This window comes from Coregonus lavaretus (genome assembly GCF_964263955.1).
Source record: "Coregonus lavaretus genome assembly, contig: SUPER_35_unloc_3, whole genome shotgun sequence".
NCBI classification, from domain to species: Eukaryota; Metazoa; Chordata; class Actinopteri; order Salmoniformes; family Salmonidae; genus Coregonus; species Coregonus lavaretus.
In genome coordinates this window covers 2,094,145-2,115,552 of record NW_028167179.1, presented here as the reverse complement: position 1 = coordinate 2,115,552, position 21,408 = coordinate 2,094,145, and the positions used below count along the sequence as shown (strand labels likewise).

Here is a 21,408-nt window from a genome sequence, read left to right as displayed (position 1 = left end):
CTTTCAAATTCATCTGCAAATACAGCCTGCTTGTAGGCCCGGCTAGCTCAGTCGGTAGAGCATGAGACTCTTAATCTCAGGGTCGTGGGTTCGAGCCCCACGTTGGGCGCTATCTTTTTTCTATAGACCTTTGAAACGAACAAGTCATGCATTTGGCATTTACGGGTGAAAGTGTGTTGCCTTTTTTATGTAATTCCGCTGCTATATCGATAGCTTCAGAGTCCATACATTCATCGTGGAAAATAAACGCTAGTGGGCGTGGCGTTTGGCCGGAGCGATGTGGCTAGGTAGCAAGTCAGAAAACTGATTTTTAAAACAAACTTGCTGGTCTAACAAAAGCACAGAATAGTTCATAATCGTTGTGAATATTTAGTACCAAATACTACCTTATTGTGTTAAGAAAATATGTTTATTTTGATGTTACTGTCTGTGACCACATTATATTACTTGCTATTGAATGACTGACACAGATTGACAATTATTTAGTACATGTCAAATCTTGCAAATAAAAAAAAGGTGTACCTTAATAATATAAAAAATACATTTGTTCATAAAATACGCACATGATATTCGATATTAATTCCACATTTTACTTTCAAATAAAGATACTTTATCTAATAATCGCCTAAGGTAGTATGTCGGCCATAAAATTATAAGCCCCTTATTTTAACTACTGTAACAAAGATCTGGAGTTGAACAGAGGAAAAAAGTGTCACATGTAAAGACAACATTCTGCTAATCCCTTTTACATTTCCTTTGTATTGTAGTGTTTGTTTTGGAGGTTTGGGGTGTTGTTGCTCGCACAACATAGAATTAGAATGAATTCCCATTAATGTCTGTGTGAGGAATATTCTATTGTAGATTTTAGAACCATGTCCGTCCAGTCTACTGATTCTAATTCTATGCCTCACACCCCTCCTCCTCCACCTCCACAGACTGACTGCTGGTGCGTCTTGAGGTTGCATATCCAGGCGAAGCACTTCCCACAGTGGCTACAGGCAAAGGGTTTCTCCCCTGTATGGACCCTCTGGTGCTTCTTCAGGTTGCCAGCCTCTGAGAACATCTTCCCACAGGTGGCACACCTGAACGGCTTCTCCCCTGTGTGTACCCTCTGGTGAGCCTCCAGGTTGGACTGACCGGTGAAGGCCTTACCGCAGGCTCGGCACACGTAGCTCTTTCTCCTCCCGGCCGCATCGCAGTGCTGCTGGGCCAGCTGGGCTGCCTGCTGTCCAGCCAGGGTCACCTCGATGTGGGCAAAGCCTTTGGCCGTAGCCCCTCTCCCTGGTGGTAGACCTACCAGGGAGTGAAGGGATTGGGAAGACATACCGGTACTAGTAGTGTTGGTGGTGGAGGTAGTTGGGTTTTCTGGGTGAGTCTGTTGTAGCTGCTGTGCTCTGAGGCGTCGTTGAAGCTGCCGCTGATGTGCTTGTTGAGACGCTCTCAAAATGGCTGCCCTGCTCCATGTGGGATGCCCCTGGATGGCCCCACCCACACCCAGAGTGGCTGCTTGAACTCCCTGATGCCCAGAGAAAGGCACACCCTCCCCTGTGGGCCTGACAGTCGCTGAGGGGAGCTGGGGATGAGGCTCTGGGTCGACTATGAGGCAGTCTGGGTCAGTGTCTGTAGTGTCGTCGGTGTAGGAGCACGAGGGACCACCGGAGGGCGCTGTTGATGCCGATGTGTCTGGGGCCCAGCGCGTGAAGAAGGTCTCCAGCTCAAACAGTGAGTACTCAGAGCCTTGCGTGTTGGCTGCTCTCTGCTTGCTGAGCTGTTGTGTGGTCTGGGTTGGAGGTGTGTTGTCTGGCGCTCCCTTGGGCACATTGGCTGTATTACCTAGGCTCGCTGTGGGACTGGTGGTTCCAATACCTTTTTGTGAGGCAGGGGCGGGAAGTGTGGGTCTGGAGGACTCCACAGTACCTGGATAAGGAACATGGAAAAGGTGCATGTTTATTGTAAATACTAGTTAAGACACTCATTCTGAGTTAAAAGTTATGGTAAAGGATAATAAGCTAGAGAGGCCTTTTACATTTTAGTTATGGTTTCCCAAACTCGGTCCTGGGACCCCCCCTGGGTGCACATTTTGGTTTTTGCCTTAGCACTGCACAGCTGATTCAAATAATAAACTCATCGTCAAGTTTTGATTATTTTAATTAGTGTAGTGCTAGGGCAAAACCCAAAACATGCACTCAGGGGGGACCCCAGGACCGAGTTTGGAAAACCCTGATTTAGCAGACACACTTATCCACGGTGACTTACAGTTAGTGCATTCAACTTAAAGGGGGACTGAACTAGCCTCGTTTCCCTCCTCATTAAGAAAATAGCTTTTAGTAAACTATTATAAGTGAGTAGCTCAGTGACACTGTCTGGTGGGCGCCGACACGGTTATCATGCATTCCTGGTTTATTTTCATTCTCCACTTACACTCTGCTGTCAGGTCAGGTCCTCCTGTTGGTGTGATACTTCCCAGGTTCTGTCCCAGTCTTAGTGTTGATGGAGTTGATTCAGGAGCTGCAAACTAGGAAGAAGAGAGGAGAAAGAGCCTATGAGATGAACTAAACTCTAGATAGATAGCGGTCAGTCCAACGCATCACCGGGGGCACACTGCCTGCCCTCCAGGACATCTGTAGCACCCGGTGTCAAAGGAAGGCCAAGAAGATCATCAAGGACCTCAGCCACCCGAGCCACGACCTGTTCACCCCGCTACCATCTAGAAGGTGGAGACAGTACAGGTGCATCAAAGCTGGGGCAGAGAGACAGAAAAACAGCTTCTATCTGCAGGCCATCAGACTGTTAAACAGTCACCACTAGACGGCCTTCGCCCAGTACCCTGCCCAGAACTCTAGCCGGCTACCACCCGGTACTCAACACTGCACCTTAGAGACTGCTGCCCTTTGTACATAGTCATTGAACACTGGTCACTTTAATAATGTTTACATACTGTTTTACCCACTTCATATGTATATACTGTATTATAGTCCTATCCTATATAACTACCGCTGTACACACCTTTTCTATTTATATACTGTCCATAATGTCTACAGTCGTGGTCAAAAGTTTTGAGAATGACACAAATACAAATTTTCACAAAGTCTGCTGCCTCAGTTTTGATGATGGCAATTTGCATATACTCTAGAATGTCATGAGGAGTGATCAGATGAATTGCAATTCATTGCAAAGTCCCTCTTTGCCATGAAAATGAACTTAATCCCCAAAAACATTTCCACTGCATTTCAGCCCTGCCACAAAAGGACCAGCTGACATCATGTCAGTGATTCTCTCGTTAACACAGGTGAGAGTGTTGACGAGGACAAGGCTGGAGATCACTCTGTCATGCTGATTGAGTTAGAATAATAGACTGGAAGCTTTAAAAGGAGGGTGGTGCTTGAAATCATTGTTCTTACTCTGTTAACCATGGTTACCTGCAAGGAAACACGTGCCGTCATCATTGCTTTGCACAAAAAGGGATTCACAGGCAAGGATATTGCTGCTAGTAAGATTGCACCTAAATCAACCATTTATCGGATCATCAAGAACTTCAAGGAGAGAGGTTCAATTGTTGTGAAGAAGGCGTCAGGGCGCCCAAGAAAGTCCAGCAAGCGCCAGGACCGTCTCCTAAAGTTGATTCAGCTGCGGGATCGGGGCACCACCAGTGCAGAGCTTGCTCAGGAATGGCAGCAGGCAGGTGAGAGTGCATCTGCACGCACAGTGAGGCAAAGACTTTTGGAGGATGGCCTGGTGTCAAGAAGGGCAGCAAAGAAGCCACTTATCTCCAGGAAAAACATCAGGGACAGACTGATATTCTGCAAAAGGTACAGGGATTGGACTGCTGAGGACTGGGGTAAAGTCATTCACATTTACATTTTAGTCATTTAGCAGACGCTCTTATCCAGAGCGACTTACAGTTAGTGAGTGCATACATTTTTTCATACTGGTCCCCCGTGGGAAACGAACCCACAACCCTGGCGTTGCAAGCACCATGCTCTACCAACTGAGCTACACAGGATTTTCTCTGATGAATCCCCTTTCCGATTGTTTGGGGCATCCGGAAAACACCTTGTCCGGAGAAGACAAGGTGAGCGCTACCATCAGTCCTGTGTCATGCCAACAGTAAAGCATCCTGAGACCATTCATGTGTGGGGTTGCTTCTCAGCCAAGGGAGTGGGCTCACTCACAATTTTGCCTAAGAACACAGCCATGAATAAAGAATGGTACCAACACATCCTCCGAGAGCAACTTCTCCCAACCATCCAAGAACAGTTTGGTGACGACCAATGCCTTTTCCAGCATGATGGAGCACCTTGCCATACGGAAAAAGTGATAACTAAGTGGCTCGGGGAACAAAACATCAACATTTTGGGTCCATGGTCAGGAAACTCCCCAGACCTTAATCCCATTGAGAACTTGTGGTCGATCCTCAAGAGGCGGGTGGACAAACAAAAACCCACAAATTCTAACAAACTCCAAGCATTGATTATGCAAGAATGGGCAGCCATCAGTCAGGATGTGGCCCAGAAGTTAATTGACAGCATGCCAGGGCGGATTGCAGAGGTCTTGAAAAAGAAGGGTCAACACTGCAAATATTGACTCTTTGCATAAACTTAATGTAATTGTCAATAAAAGCCTTTGACACTTATGGAATGCTTGTAATTATACTTCAGTATACCATAATAACATCTGACAAAAATATCTCATAACACTGAAGCAGCGAACTTTGTGAAGACCAATACTTGTGTCATTCTCAAAACTTTTGACCACGACTGTATACACACCATCATATACATAAATATTTATATTCCGGACTCTGACATTGCTAGTTCTAATACTTATATATTTCATAATCCCTTTCTTTTTCAGAATTGTACATGTATTGCTTTGTATCGTCAGGTATTACTGTACTGTTGGAGCTAGAAACATAAGCATTTCGCTACACCCGCAAAAACATCTGCTAAATATGTGTACATGACCAATAAAATTGGATTTGATTTAGAGGTTACTGTAATTACTGTAATATTCTGTTGGACCCGCTTTTGCCTTCAGAACAGCCTCAATTCATCAGGGCATGGACTCTACAAGGTGTGGAAAGCATTCCACAAGGATGCTGTCCCATGTTGACTCCAATGCTTCCCACAGTTGTGTCAAGTTGGCTGGTAGTGGATCTCTACTCCAAATAGCATGTTACATCTCATCCCACAGACGCTCAATTGGATTGAAATCTGGTGACTGGGCAGTAAATTGAATTCACTGTCATGTTCGTGGAACCATTCCTGGACAATCCTAGCCTTGTGGCATGCGGCATTATCCTGCTGAAAAACTCAATTTGCAGATGGATACATTGCTGCTATGAAAGGATGCGCCTGACTGGTAATGATGTTCAGATATCCATTCCTGTGGCATTCACCCTCTGAATGGCACACATACACAATCCATGTCTCAATTGTCTCATGGCGAAAAATCATTCTTTAACCTATCTCCTCCCCTTCAGCTACACTGATGGAAGTGGATTTGACAAGTGTCAACCATAAGGGATCATAGCTTTCACCTGGTCAGTCTGTCATGGAAAGAGCAGGTGTTCCTAATGTTTTGTATACTCCGTGTACTGTAAATCAAACATATATTTAGGAAAATCTAATTCACCATTTTGACTTCCATGCTATAAATAATAATTTCTTAAAACTAGTAAATTTGTTAAAGACATGCTCCGGTACTGGTGAGTATATAGTATTTTTTAAACCTCCCGCTTTGGGCTGGATGTGTCAATGTGTGGCTCATACATGCATAATCTATGAGCAGAATTACTGTCTTCCCTCTATTATCCATAAAATCCCTTGTTTGAAAGCGACTGTTTTCTGGAAGCTGTGTGGCGCCATTTTCCCTACATTTACCCCCACGTGGGCCAGCCCCTTAGCAATTCGAGTTTCAACCAATAAGCTTCAGCCCCTTGCCATTTGAGTGAAAGCTAGCAAGACGCGCACAAAGTAGAGAGAGAGCAGTGAGGTGGTGCACACATCTGCACATTTGTGATGTAGAACGCAATTTTCCAGGACCACTTTTGGCTCGTGGGTGTTACTTTCAGAACTACTGGCTAAAAAGTATACAAAAGTACCGGAGAATATCTTTAAGTGATAATTATTTTATTCCCATTTTAGGCATAGATTGTGGATGTGATGAATGCTCTTTAAGATATTGATATTGTGTCACAGTTGAGGAAATTGAATGTCCTGTGATGGAGTAATGTAATGTTAATAACCACATTAATTCATTCATCGTTTTTGCAAAGAAACATTTTAATCTTCTTTTAACATTACAAGATAAGGACATCGATTAAAGTTTCACAGAATTGTGACACAATAGACTTATCCCTATAAGCGTAGAGTATTTTGAACTCAAAATAGAAAATAGTACCATCACCCAACAAGATATTTACAAGTTTACTGCTAACAAATATGGTTACTTCAACCCATTTACTGGTTTTTGTTGTATGTTGAACCTATACCTTGGTGTTACAGTGGGGAGAACAAGTATTTGATACACTGCCGATTTTGCAGGTTTTTCTACTTACAAAGCATGTAGAGGTCTGTAATTTTTATCATAGGTACACTTCAACTGTGAGAGACGGAATCTAAAACAAAAATCCAGAAAATCACATTGTATGATTTTTAAGTAATTAATTTGCATTTTATTGCATGACATAAGTATTTGATCACCTACCAACCAGTAAGAATTCCGGCTCTCACAGACATGTTAGTTTTTCTTTAAGAAGCCCTCCTGTTCTCCACTCATTACCTGTATTAACTACACCTGTTTGAACTCATTACCTGTATAAAAGACACCTGTCCACACACTCAATCAAACAGACTCCAACCTCTCCACAGTGGCCAAGACCAGAGAGCTGTGTAAGGACATCAGGGATAAAATTGTAGACCTGCACAAGGCTGGGATGGGCTACAGGACAATAGGCAAGCAGCTTGGTGAGAAGGCAACAACTGTTGGCGCAATTATTAGAAAATGGAAGAAGTTCAAGATGACGGTCAATCACCCTCGGTCTGGGGCTCCATGCAAGATCTCACCTCGTGGGGCATTAATGATCATGAGGAAGGTAAGGGATCAGTAACACACTACGCCGTCATGGATTAAAATCCTGCAGCGCACGCAAGGTCCCCCTGCCAATGACCATCTGGATGATCCAGAGGAGGAATGGGAGAAGGTCATGTGGTCTGATGAGACAAAAATATAGCTTTTTGGTCTAAACTCCACTCGCCGTGTTTGGAGGAAGAAGAAGGATGAGTACAACCCCAAGAACACCATCCCAACCGTGAAGCATGGAGGTGGAAACATCATTCTTTGGGGATGCTTTTCTGCAAAGGGGACAGGACGACTGCACCGTATTGAGGGGAGGATGGATGGGGCCATGTATCGCGAGATCTTGGCCAACAACCTCCTTCCCTCAGTAAGAGCATTGAAGATGGCTGGGTCTTCCAGCATGACAACGACCCGAAACACACAGCCAGGGCAACTAAGGAGTGGCTCAGTAAGAAGCATCTCAAGGTCCTGGAGTGGCCTAGCCAGTCTCCAGACCTGAACCCAATAGAAAATCTTTGGAGGGAGCTGAAAGTCCGTATTGCCCAGCGACAGCCCTGAAACCTGAAGGATCTGGAGAAGGTCTGTATGGAGGAGTGGGATTTTTGTTTTAGATTCCGTCTCTCACAGTTTAAGTGTATCTATGATACAAATTACAGACCTCTACATGCTTTGTAAGTAGGAAAACATGCAAAATCAGCAGTGTATCAAATACTTGTTCTCCCCACTGTATAAGGGGAATCATCTATCTTCTAAATGGATTTGATCAAACATGCACTATTCTCACCACATAGTATAATTTTCATACATCTTTATGAATAGAAAACAAATAAATATGCTTATTACCATCACCAGCTAAGACAAAATTACCCAGACTACACTAATCTCGGACACCCAAAATTAAAATCTTTGCGTAATTGCTTCAAATGCACGTGCATCTTCCCACGAGAGATTAAGACTCCACCAACAACCCTTCCCTAAGCCCCTTTACTAATTCTAATATAGGGTCTAGATTCAAGGCCAAGAGATTCCTGATCATGTGACCTGACCAGAGGAAAAACTCTGGGTCCTAGTTTTATCCTATAACTATCAGAGTTGTTTCTGGTCAGGTCATGTGATCAGGGACAACACTTGGTCCTAGTTGAAATCTATAACCATCTGAGCTTTCAGGAAAAACCTGGCCCTCCTCATATTGTAATAGATGGTTGATATTATATCCCTGTCCCATCTAGTACTACTACTGCTGAGGATGATGTCGTTTCTGGTGTTTCTTTAGGTTGCTGGGATCGGCAAAGCGTTCCCCACAGAGCGCGCAGGGGTATGGCCTCTCCCCCGTGTGAACATTCTTGTGGATCTTAAGGTTCCAGTACTGAGAGAAGTGCTTCCCGCACACCGTGCACCCAAACGGCCGTTCGCCCGTGTGGGTTCTAAGGTGCGGTTCTAGATTGGCCGGGGAGGAGAACCCTTTACCACAGAACTTGCAGAGGTACGCTTTCTTCCTCACCGCTTTCTTCCTCCCGCTTTTGTACGTATCCTGACCCCCCTGTGCCTCTGCAATCTCATAACCAGCCATCTCTGACCCCTCTCTACAACCCATAGAACCGGAGAAGCTTCCGGAGCCTTCTACAGTGAAACCCCTGTGCTGACCCATCTCTGAGCCAGCAGGCCCCATCCTCCCTCCCATGATCAGCATGCCTGGGCCTGCTGGGTAGGAGAGGTTGAGGGAGGACGGCCCTGGGACGCTAGTGTCACCAGAACCACCACTGCCCCCATTCGTCCACAGTGGAAGGGGGTGGTTCTCGTACGACACACGGCCATAGCTGACCTCCGTGGTGTGGTGCCTGGTCGTCCCGGGGTGGTGGTGGGTGTGGTCTGAGGGTGAGGTGTGGTGGGTGGCCTCCAGGGGTAATGCTCCTCCTCTGTAGTTGTCTCTGGTCGACTCCTCAAGCCCTGGTGAAGAGAATACAGCGTCACAATCACACCACTGGCTGGTGTTGAAATCAATGGGCGATCTCACCATGGAGCTAAACTTGGGGAATGTCAATGCCATTATAACATGTTTTCAAAGCTCTATAACAGGCAGGGATGTCTGCAACAGCGTAGTCTTTACATGGGATCTAACTAGCCTTGTATCAGATCCTAATAAGTCTAACACCTTGATTACCAAGCCCTGCTGTTAGCACCACTACCCACTTTCACCACACACCGCCTTCCACCCCTGTAGTCTCCACTCACCCTCCTGGATGCTGAGTCCTCCTCCCTGTGGGTCCAGATCCTCCACCTTGATCAGCACGATGTCAGGGTCTCTGTCCTCCACTGCTGCAGACTGGAAACACAGGGATGGACCAGGAATTAGATATCACAATTACTATTATGCAATGAATCATATTCATTTCTAAATCACACACTACAACTGTGACTGGAATAAATATTCAGACCAATGATTACAAATTGTGTATATCTTACATGTATGCAACAAGTATGTTATGTAGCTATATAAGATGTTTACTGATATTTTATATGCATCTTGTTGCATCATTTGATTAGTTAATAGATGTCTTTTACTCAGAACCTCATTATTGGACCTGTCCAATTAAATATTGTGGTTATAGTGACCTTATGGGTTTGAGTGATTTGATATATATATATAATTTATTTCACAAAGATTAAGTGACATTAGGAACTTCTTGGAAGATTAACAAACTTGTGTCTTGCTAAATAAGGATTAAACAAATATTGACTATTTATGAGTGTTCTTGTAGGTGGTGGGAGATATTTCTGTGTGACAGACTTTCAAGTAACTCCAGTACAGCTTTTCTTATTGGTTAGTCATTTGAATCCCTTCAGCTTTCCTTTGTCTGCCATATAAACCACCATTGACTATTAATTTCAATAATGACAGAAACCTCAGTGTAAGGAATGTATTTTATTCATAATAGTTCCATATGTAGAAAATCAAAAAAACATAGAAGAGGCATTGTAATACATGCTGATTCTTTAGGAGAAAAGTTATTTACTTTAACAAACTGCCACTCATTCATAAACTTATTGGGGCCGCTGGGCCTTATTTACAAAGTTAATTTGTCCAATGTAAAATATTCCCTTAGCATTAGATATACAGTACTGTTTTAAATATGTACACAAAACTAACCAGCATCATCCACTCCAGATTTACACTTTAAGGTTGACATTTACCATGAATACCTTATCGGTAGCTTATTTTGGACCAGATATTCACCCTCCCTTAGTCAACTGATATGAAATGTCTTATGTACATAATCAAAACAACCCGTCATGCCCCAGAACATTTGCATGCGTACCCATCTATCGGGGCTCTGACTCTAGTGAGTTGTGATTCATGATGACTGGCCCTAGAGCAGTGTTTAGTTGTTGGTCTGTTAGTTCGCCAGATGGTAGGTCACCCCTGATTCATTTTTAATCATAAGGTTGCGTCCTCCTGGCTAGAAACATTAGGCTGGTTTCTAAAACACAGTGGAAACTTGATTAGCTTAAGATGAGAAGGAAAACTAAATGAGTAAGTTGGGGCCCTGCCCCTGCCGTTAGGTGAAGCTAATTTTGTATTCGTATATATTAGGATCCCCACTAGCTGCTGCCCAGGGGGGTCCAAACAGGATTCAAATCACAAAAAATAAAACAATACATCATACAACACATTACACCACTACAATACTCAATATTACAATGTATGTGTGTGTGTAGAGTGCATGTGTTAGCGTATGCGCGTGTCTCTTCACAGTCCGCATTGTGCCATAAGGTCTTGTTTTATCTGGGGTTTTTTTAAATCAGATTTTACTGCTTGCTTGAGTTACTTGATGTGGAAGAGCGTTCCATGTAGTCATAGCTCTATGTAGTACTGTGTGTTTCCCAGAGTCTGTTCTGGACTAGGGACTGTGAAGAGACCCCTGGTGGCATGTCTTGTGGGGTATGTTTGGCTGTCTGAGCTGTGTTAGCTGTCTGAACAAGACAGTTTGGTGCTTTCAACATGTCAATACCTCTCACAAAGACAAGTAGTGATGCAGTCAATCTCTCCTGTACTTTGAGCCAGGAGAGATTGACATGCATGTTATTGATATTAGACCTCAGTGTACATTTAAGGGCCAGCCATACTGCTCTGTTCTGGGCCAACTGTAATTTGCCTATGTTCTTCTTTGTGGCACTTGACCATATGACTGGGCAGTAGTCCAGGTGAGATAAAACTAGGGCTCATGTCCCTGTTCATGTCCGGGGGATATACGTCTGGATGGTTCCTCTCATGGTGGGTCTTGAGGTTGCGTATCCAGGCGAATCCTTTTCCACAGAGCTCACAGTGGAAGGGTTTCTCCCCTGTATGGACCCTCTGGTGCTTCTTCAGGTTGCCAGCCTCAGAGAACATCTTCCCACAGGTGTTGCATCTGAATGGTCTCTCCCCTGTGTGGGTCCTCAGGTGGATCTCCACTTTCTTGGGCCGGTTGAACGCCTTGCCGCAGAAGTTGCAGATGAACAGTTTCTCCCGGGCACTGGTCCTGTGGGGGACCTTGCCGTCCCTCGTCAGGGGGAAGCCAGTGTTGCCGCCGCCAGTGTTTCTGCCCCCGCCGCCGTGTGCCCACCCGTTTGCGTCGGAAGTCGACGGCATCGCAATGTCATTGATGGAGCGAGATTGTGATGGGGCGGCCATGCTGCCATGGTTACCCTGGAACCTGCCTCCTCCCCCAAACATTGCAGACATTCCACTGTCGCGGCCCCACTTCTCCGGAGGCTCCTTCCCTTCCTCCTCCTCCTCCTCGTCGACGTTCAGAACCTCCTCTCGTTTCCCCGGGAGATGGCGGTGGATGGTGACCGAAGCAGGAAGTGAAAGTTGACGGCGGTGCCTGGACTGAAACGACGCGGCGGCCTCAGCGACTGTGCTGTAGGAACAAGATGGCTGCCCGGCCCCGGCCGTCTCTGCCTGGTTGCTCTCATTAAAGAACGAGCCCAGCGGCCCTAGAACATCCCCTCTGTCGTCATCACCACCGAACATATCAAACTCAGCAGGGTGGGGTTGGTGCAGCAGTCCTGCGTGTTGGGGTTCACTGTCAGACTTAAGGAGAGGTGCCGAGCCACTGACCTCCACACGGTGCCTGTTCCTGGGGCCCTGCTGCTGCTGCTCGGGGTGCTGAGGCTGGCTGAGCTGCTCTGGGCCATGGGCTGAAGTGGGTGGATGGGATGGGGTGTCCTCAGCGCCGGTTCTACCTCTGCCTCCACGAGGTCCACACTCCACCACTCCTGGAGGAGAGAGGAAGGGAATGAGAGCAGGTTAATGGTTGAGCTAACTCAAGTCAAAGTTATGGCAAGGTTGACTAGTGTGAGAATGGAGTCTTGATGTTGATCAAATGCATGGGGTGAGTAATTACAGTATCTGCAACACAGCAACCAAACTTGAGACGGACTAACACACTAACCGTCCTCTCCGATCAGTGTTACGTCGTCTGCCTCTGCGTCTCCAAGGGGATCCTCCATCCTCTCCTCTTTGACCAGAAGAGACTCAGGCTCCACAAGCTGCAGATCTGGCGACTGGAAGATAGAAAGGTCAGGAATTAACTGCATAAATATACACCACAACATGGTTGATGATGACCTACTGGTGACAGACGCTGCCAAGTGCCCAAAACGGTTCAAAATGGGCCATTGTGTACTGTAGGACTATGCTATAATGAAATATAACGGTTAGCCACCAAGTATATTTGTTTTCTTGAACTGTGTAAGACATTGACAACCAGCATTACAGGATTGGTTTCTTGAATTTACCTTGTCTCGGATGGGATTGGGATGCATCTGGGAGCTGTTGTTGTGATCATTATTGGCTACAGGTCCTCCTGACCACATCCCCATGGGATCCAGTTGTATGTTGTAGACACCACCTATAATTAAAAAAAATGATTAAAAATTACTGATTTAAAAAATTGCAGGTTGACGAGGTAACATTGGCCTAGATGAGCTTTGTCAGATTTTAATAACCCCCCAAAAAAGGTGGATCCCAATGACTGTATACAGTGAGTGTACAAAACATTAGGAACACATGCTCTTTCCATGACAGACTGACCAGGTTAATCCAGGTGAAAGCTATGATCCCTTATTGATGTCACCTGTTAAATCACTTCAAATCAGGGTAGATGAAGGAGAGGAGACAGGTTAAAGAAGGATTTTTTGTAAGCCTTCAGACAATTGAGACATGGATTGTGTATGTGTGTCATTCAGAAGATGAATGGGCAAGACAAAAATATTTAAGTGCCTTTGAACGGGGTATGGTAGTAGATGCCAGGCGCAACGGTTTGAGTGTGTCAAGAACTGCAACGCTGCTGGGTTTCACACTCAACAGTTTCCAGTGTGTATCAAGAATGGTCCACCATCCAAAGGACATCCAGCCAACGGCAGGCCATTGATGAAAGAGGACAAAGAAGGCTGACACGAATTGTGCAGAGCAACAGACGGGCTACAGTTACAACACTGGTGCCCAAAGACCAATAAAAGATTGCACAACTCGTTAGTCCGTGACACAAACGGGGTATGGCAGCTGACGACCTTACAGAGTTCTTTCAGCAAAAAACAAGAAACTGCGGTTGCAGTGGGTTAAGGAACGAAAACACTAGAGAATTGGAAAAACATTGCCTGGTCTGATGAATCCCGGTTCCTTCTGTTTCACACTGAGGGGAGGACTAGGGTACGGAGAAAACCACGAGTGCATGCATCCATCATGCCGCGTGTCAACATTGCAGGCTTGTGGGGGTGGTGTAGGGTGTGTTTTCATGGCACACATTGGACCCCTTGATAAAAGTGGAGCAACGTTTAAATGTCACAGGATATCTGAACATCGTTGCTAATTTACATTACATTTACATTTTAGTCATTTAGCAGACGCTCTTATCCAGAGCGACTTACATATTTTTTTTTATACTGGCCCCCCGTGGGAATCGAACCCACAACCCTGGCGTTGCAAACGCCATGCTCTATCAACTGAGCTACATCCCTGCCGGCCATTCCCTCCCCTACCCTGGACGACGCTGGGCCAATTGTGCGCCGCCCATGAGTCTCCCGGTCGCGGCCGGCGGCGACAGAGCCTGGATTCGAACCAGGATCTCTAGTGGCACAGTTAGCACTGCGATGCAGTGCCTTAGACCACTGCGCCACTCAGGTGCATCCCTTCATGGCAGCAGTGTATCCATCTGCGAATAGATTTTTTTCTAGCAGGATAATGCCCCATGCCACAAGGCTAGGATTGTCCAGGAATGGTTCCACGAACATGACAGTGAATTCAGCTTACTGCAGTGGCCTGCCCAGTCACCAGATCTCAGTTAAATTGAGCATCTGTGGAATAAGATGGAACAAGCTAGTTGGAGTAGAGATCCACTACCAGCCGACTTGACAACTGTGGGAAGCATTGGAGTCAACATGGGCCAGCATCCCTGTGGAACGCTTTTGACACCTTGTAGAGTCCATGCCCTGACGAATTGAGGCTGTTCTGAGGGCAAAAGGGGGTGCAACTCTATATTACGAAGGTGTTTCTGTTTTGTACACTCAGTGTAGGTGGCCCCAATGGGGGAAAAAGCTGTCAATATTACACACGTTTTTATGGTTTTCCCATAGGGCTTGGCGGTAAACCGTCAAAATGATATACCGGTATTCATTCACGGACCAGTTTGGATTTTGACTTGAACTTCTATAACGCTATTTTAATGTTTGATTTATTACATAAAATAATTCAGTAGTGACTGGAAAAAATGATGGCAATAACTGCTAGCTAACTAACTTTCTAGCACAAGTCAACAACTACGGGAGGGCAAGGGTTTTGTCTAGAAAGGATACAGCTTGTCAAAATGTTTAGGAGAAATTACGCAGCAGGTTAGGAGAATTAACATAGCAGGTTAGGAGAATTAGGTTAAGGTTAGGAAAAGGGTTAGGGCAGGGGTCTCCAACCTTTTTTTTTTAGCTTTCAAATTGGCAAATTTTTCACTTCCCCTCTACCCTGCAACCCCGGATCCTTGGTGTACAAGAGATGTGTTTTCGGTCAACATACCTTGTAAAATAATGGGTCGAGCCCTGAATGCTGATTGCCTGAAAGCCGTGGTATATCAGACCGTATTCCACTGGTATGACAAAACATTTATTTTTACTCTTCTAATTAGGTTGGTAACCAGTTTATAATAGCAATAAGGCACCTCTGGGGGTTTGTGGTATATTACCAATATATCACGGCTAAGGGCTGTACTCCGCACTGGGTCGTGCATAAGAACAGCCCTTAGCGGTGGTATATCCGCCATATGCCACAGACCCTCAGGCCTTATTGCTTAAATAAACAAGCAATAAGACCCCATAAAATTCTATTTTTCTCAATAGTACAATTATTCATAGAGAAACTGATGTTCTGAATCCATGTCAATGCTTAAATCCCATCAGAATAACAATTTTGAGGTCTGGGGAAAAAAACGAACACATTTTGATTTGAGTGCAATACCCTTTTAATTGCGCATTTAGACAAAGAGGAATGTGTCGGTCTAGCGATAATAATAATAATAATAATAATAATAATAATATATGCCATTTAGCAGACGCTTTTATCCAAAGCGACTTACAGTCATGCGTGCATACATTATTTTTTTGTGTGTATGGGTGGTCCCGGGGATCGAACCCACTACCTTGGCGTTACAAGCGCCGTGCTCTACCAGCTGAGCTACAGAGGACCACAGCGATGCTAGGCCTACTGCTGCAGAACGTCATGGCAGAGTTTGCAAAAATGCCCACCCAATTTATACAAATAATCATGATATATTTCTGTCAGTTAAGCCTACTTTGCAGTTAACATTAATTGAGAATTTTTTTTGGGAAAGTCTTTGTCTACCCACAAGATGGTCATCATGACTAGCATCACTAACTGGCTACTTACGGAGTGATAGACAAATGCGTGCACCAAACAGGCAGACGAGCAATACTGCTGGAAATCAATTGGCAGATATTGTGTTACGTTTGGCTTTTTATGCCAATAGTGGCTAACCAGGGGTTGGATAATGTAGCTTTGATTGGATAGTAGCCGGGAGGAGCTTTATGTTTGACAGTTTACTATGGAACATGAAAAAAATGCATGCACTTTCAGAATTGCTTAGCGAACTACTCGTCGGGCTGTGAGCTACTGGTAGCTTCAGATCTATCATCTACCTGTTGGAGACCCCTGGGATAGGGTTAGCTAAAATGCAAAAAAAAGCAACTTTTCACATCAATTTGACAAAAGCTGTATCCCATCTAGACATAACCGAAGGCAAGCTTGCCAAATAGAGCCCCGGAATTCGGCCGACTGCCCCTAGTGGCGAAAGTAAGAACTGCAATCAAAGCCGAAAATACAGTGAAAGAGGAGAATAATTATTGTCATAAAGGAAACTTTAACAGAAACGTTAGTGTGCAAATGATAAAATGATTGCAGGAAATGAAGAAATTGATGAAAATGCTGGAAATGAATGCTGGAAGTAAACAAATAACTATGCAAATAGAAACAGTACCAGAGTTTGAGGCTACAAAATAGGATTTTGATTTCTATGTAATGTTCTACAAAAAGGACTACTTTACTGTCAGTTTTGTCCACCTATTATTTTTGGCTGAAGTTTGATTGAACAGTATAAAGCAATCAGAATGGAAAAAGCCCATTAAAACCATTTACGTTTTTAATGCACTACCTATAAAGCATATTTAGAACGTATTATTCAGAACCGTCAAATATCGTCAAAAATTAAAACACCGTTCTACGATATTTTGGCCATGTCAGCCTGCCCTATTTTCCAGTGGTGTTTTTATTTTATTTTAATCAGCAGGGTAATCAAATAAACTAGTATTTAAGATGGTATGGTATTACTGACATTCTTCTTACCAGTTGATAAAGACGACTCTCTGAATTTGTCATTGGTGTTGATATGAACTCTGCTGTTGGGTCGGCTGTTCATTGCGCTTTCCCGTAGCCTTCGCTCGGCGTAACCACGGGCCATCTTCAGCTCGAGAAGATTCAGCTTTCGCTTCAAACCTTTGTTCTCCCTTTGGCATTGTGACATTTGCAAACTTACAACCGCATAGTCGTCGTCTACCAGTTTGCAGATTTCTGCCACGGCTGCATTGGCCAATACCTCCATAATGGAAGCTAGCTGTGTCTGGAACTCAAGGCGACCCGACATCTTTGGACGATTGGCTCGCGAGCACTAAAAGTCGATAAATACAGTCTCATGCGATGTATATTGGATATATTGAATCACGTTCACTTCAAATTTCGACAACGACTAAGTTGGACGAAGTGATTAAACATAAATAGTGGGCTAAAACAAGTAGCTTGCTAGCTCTGTAGCTTCAGTTTCTTCTTCTGTGCTACCAGCCTTTCGTCACCAACACTACAAAAGTATTTCCGGGTCACAGAATTTCGGAAATTTTAAAAATAAATGTTACCCACGTAATAGTATAGAAGTGTCATTAACCTGTATTTATTCATGATATATGGAAAATAATTGTCTAAACATTAATAATGATTCATGTTTTAATATTTACGTGACATTTGCATTAAATGTGGGTTTTAAAATTTGTTCCAAGGTCAAATAAATGCCCCCGACACAATACACTGTATATGAAATACATATTGGCTTATAGAGAGAACTATTCTAGGTGCCTACGTAAAAGTGGGGTTGGGATTACTCACTAGGGTCTGTAGAATGTATATATATGGTTTAATTTCATGGAGGACTGAGGTCTATATGCCCAGCAACACTTTCTACTCCACCCACTCCATTCACTGCAGTACAATACTGTAAGTGAGGACTTGGTGGACTGTATATTCTTTAGGTTAAGTTTTACTTTATGTGTTCGCTCCCGTGTGCTCCCGACAGATGACAGACTGGTAAGATTCCAGTTGAGGTGGTTTAATAACGCTGAATATGCACAGGCACGGAACAGCACAACACATTGTATGTAGTATGGATGGTCTAAGGCACTTAGTGGTCTGGCAACTTGCTTCAACCAAAGTGTGTGTGTGTGTTTGTGTGTGTGTGTGTGTGGTATATCAACAAGAACGCACACTGGCCTTGGCTAACACAATGAAAGCTAACTGTTGGAAAAACACGAGGATGGCTGGAAGTTTCTCTCACTTGACTTCTCTCAAGCTGATCTTCTCTAAGCTGGAGATCGCCCAGCATGCTCTGCTCCACTTCACCGGTGGGCGGAGCTACAGCGCTGATATAATGAACTAGCATTACTGATATGATTAACTACAAATACTTCACAGCCTTTTGTACAGCCGCCCCTGAATTCACTATGTTAATTCACTCCTAAGAAAGGCTCAATACTTCACTTGACTATCTTAACTCTTACTTAACTCTTACTTACATATCATACCCAAACTTAACAGACATGGGTGTCTAGCCGCCCCATCAATAGAGGGCCTCGCTAGGCATAACCACTAATAACAAATAAACTCTAGTCCAGTACTTAAATTATGCAAAGGGTTCTCTGCTCTTGTGGAGTAGAAGAGCTGCTGTCCGTAACAGCTGGGCAGGAACACTTAGTCCATCAGGGGCACACTGTGGTGAGAATGTCCTCATGGGAGAGGGGTGAATGTAACTGATGGAACACTGCTTTGTTCTAACAGCAGGAAACAGTCCAAACTACTAGGGTGTCAGCTGGCAGGAAATTAGGGGAAACACCTGACTGATTAGTTAATAGGGCACCTGAGTGTCTGGTGACTGGGGAGCTAAGGACAGGGGCACCTAAAGGCCTGGCAACATGGCCTGACTAATAACCAAGTGCAGGACACTGTGGCAAGTAAAGGCTGGCAGACAGGTCCTATTACATGGTCCAACAGGTCTCCAGCAACTGACTATCAGAGGCTGTTGGGGCTACCAGCAGGAAATCTGTACTAGGGGCAAACTTATCAGAGGAAACAGTCTCTGGGGCTGACACAGTCTGAGACTCGAAAGAGGGAGCGCTCTGGGCACCATTGGCAGGATCTGGCTTGATCCCTAGAGCAGGGCCAGGTAATAGCTCTATGGCAGACAGCGTAAAGGGCTCTGGCTCTGGCGGAGACTCCCCAACCGGATCAGGACCTCCAGACGAGGTGAAACTGAGTCTTAGGGTCAGGAGCCAGATCTGAGCTGATAATCGGGCTTAGCTGAGGTCTCACAGCAGGGACAGGCACGTTCTCCAGAGAAGGCAGCCGAGCTCCCCAGGCAGGGTGTGATTGTGGACCCTGGGCTAGAGCTGCAGAGGGTTCTCGACGACTGGCAGGTTGGGGCTCCCCGACTGAGCCAGGGTGGACATCACAGGCAGGGACTAGCGGAGGTTGCAGGGCAGAGGCCTGAAGGGCCCAGAAGTCAGGGTCAAGTTCAGGCCTCTCAGGAGGCGTCGCTGAAGGTCTCCGACGAGGAGCAAGCTGAGGCTCCCCCACAGGATCGGAGAGGACCTTGCTGGCGAGGACTGGATGGGAACTCTGGGTGGAGGCTGAAGCGGCCCCCGTAGAGGAAGCCCTGGTGGGCTCCCACTCAAGACCAGGTGGGGGCTCCCCAACAGAGCTGGGCTGGTCTGTTTGTGCTGAGGTAAGTATGAACCACACTGCATGGGCAGCCGATGTCTGGAAGACAGGGCCAAGTGGAGGGCCCGTGGCTAGAGATGAACTGGGCTCCTCATCAGGAGCTGGTGGGGGCATGTCGTTGGCTTCTGGTGAAGCCCCCCTAACTGAAAAAGGGATGACTCCTAGTGTAAAGCCAGGTGGTTGCCCCTGGGCCGCAGCTGGTGGCAGCGATATTGGGACAGGGGCTGTGGATCCCTGGGCTGCGGCTGGTGGCAACCAGGGAGATGCTGGCTGATGATCTGCATCAACGGCGGTCTGTGGGTCTGTGGCTGCAATACGATGGCTCTCTGTTGCAAGAGCTGGTGATCTGAAGACAGGGCCAGGTTGTACTTTCAGGTCCAGCTTGGCTGCCCGGGTAGGAGGCATTGGGTCTACTATGATGGAAGCAGGCTGGACCCTCGTGGGTGGAGAAGGCTGCTCCTCATGCCTGGCAGACAGTGAGTCTGATTTGACAGGGGTAGGCTGAGCTCCTATAGCAGGAACAGGCAGGAGACTGGAGCAGGAGGTAGGCTCGGCCCCATAATCAGTGGCATACAGGAACTTGATGGAAGAATGGGTTAGCTTTGTAGGGATCAGCAGTAACCCTGGGGAAGGGGCAGACTGGGCCCCATCTGTGGTAGCTGGTCTGGGCTCCAGGACAGGGGTAGGCAGAGCCCCTGTGACCGAAGAGGGCTGTAGCACCATGTTGGTCTGGAGCACCACAGTGGCTACTCCTGGCTGATGCTTTGTAGCCGGAGCAACTGAAGAGTCCACCTCGTTGATTAACTTCGGCTCTGTAGCAGGATCGGGTGGCAACTCTGGAACAGTGGCTGGCTGCAGGCTACTGTTGACTGATGGGTATGCTACTGTTGACTGATGGGTCCTTCGTGGTGGCAGACTGAAACACCTTGTCAGGAACAGGCTGGATACCCATTCTGAGGGCAAACTGAGAACCAATGGCAGGGACGGGTAGACACACCCTGGCACCGTCAACGGGCTGGTACTACACACTGGGAGTGTCTAGGAGCTGACAGGTAGGTATGTCTCTTAGCTGGACCATTGGTGGAGGAGTAGCCTCCTGACAGGTGGAGTGAGCGCCGGGACTGAGGGAACTCATAGCTGCTGAAGGAGGCTCTTGGTAGCCGCACTGTAGGCTTGGAGTGTCACTCTGATGACACGGCAGTAGTGACTCATCAAATGCTGGAGGCCACATTGGGGGGTCAGGCCACTCACTGTTGTCGTACTGTCCATCGCAAGCCGTATCTTCTTCGTTGGGTGATGGTTTCATATGCTCAACCAGCTCTAACGCAGGCAGTGGTGGTGCCAGCAGAACTCTATCTGCTGGAAGGATACCTCGGGATGAGGGCTCTGTAGGGGCTGGCTTAGTGGGAGAGAGACTAGCTATATACTGGGAAGTGAGCTGTGGCAGCACGGAGCGGAGTGTCTCGGAGAGCTGTACCATCTCTTCTTGTTGCTCACGTAGCTGAGTGAGCCTGACCTGCATAGCTTGCTGGGACTACCGCAGCTGGGCTCTCTCTTGCTCGATGTACTCACTAGCTCATGCTCTGTAGGTCGCTTCCTGTGTTCCCAGTGACTGTTGTAGACCATGGACAGACCTCTATGTTGCTCCTTACTCTGCTTACTATGGCTCATCCTTCTGCTCTCGTGGGTCAGATGGGGGGTTTAGGACGGACCTGTACTCTCTGAAGGTCCCCCACTCATCTGGAGTT

General features: G+C 46.0%; 1 protein-coding gene across 1 annotated transcript; it reads right to left on the bottom strand.

The window, feature by feature from the left end:
- Positions 1–392: 392 nt before the first annotated feature.
- Positions 393–17,450, bottom strand: LOC311110348 (uncharacterized protein). Its single transcript, XM_084188892.1, has 8 exons — positions 16,967–17,450; positions 12,862–12,974; positions 12,516–12,627; positions 12,182–12,339; positions 9,313–9,403; positions 8,903–9,027; positions 2,422–2,515; positions 393–1,917 (listed from the first exon to the last, which is right to left on the bottom strand). The coding sequence occupies exons 1-8, from the start codon at positions 17,262–17,264 to the stop codon at positions 908–910; spliced, it is 2,001 nt and encodes a 666-aa protein (XP_084045018.1). The 5' UTR covers positions 17,265–17,450; the 3' UTR covers positions 393–907.
- Positions 17,451–21,408: the final 3,958 nt, after the last annotated feature.

Bases quoted from the DNA above. Each gene is read 5' to 3' on its own strand.
- LOC311110348 (XM_084188892.1), bottom strand. From the start codon at position 17,264: ATGTCGGGTCGCCTTGAGTTCCAGACACAGCTAGCTTCCATTATGGAG. The intron at 12,628-12,861 runs GTAAATTCAAGA...TCTATCTTCCAG, and splicing joins CCAATCCCATCCGAGACAAG to TCGCCAGATCTGCAGCTTGT. The intron at 9,404-12,181 runs GTCAGTGGCTCG...CTGTGTTTCCAG, and splicing joins GGAACAGGCACCGTGTGGAG to TCTGCAGCAGTGGAGGACAG.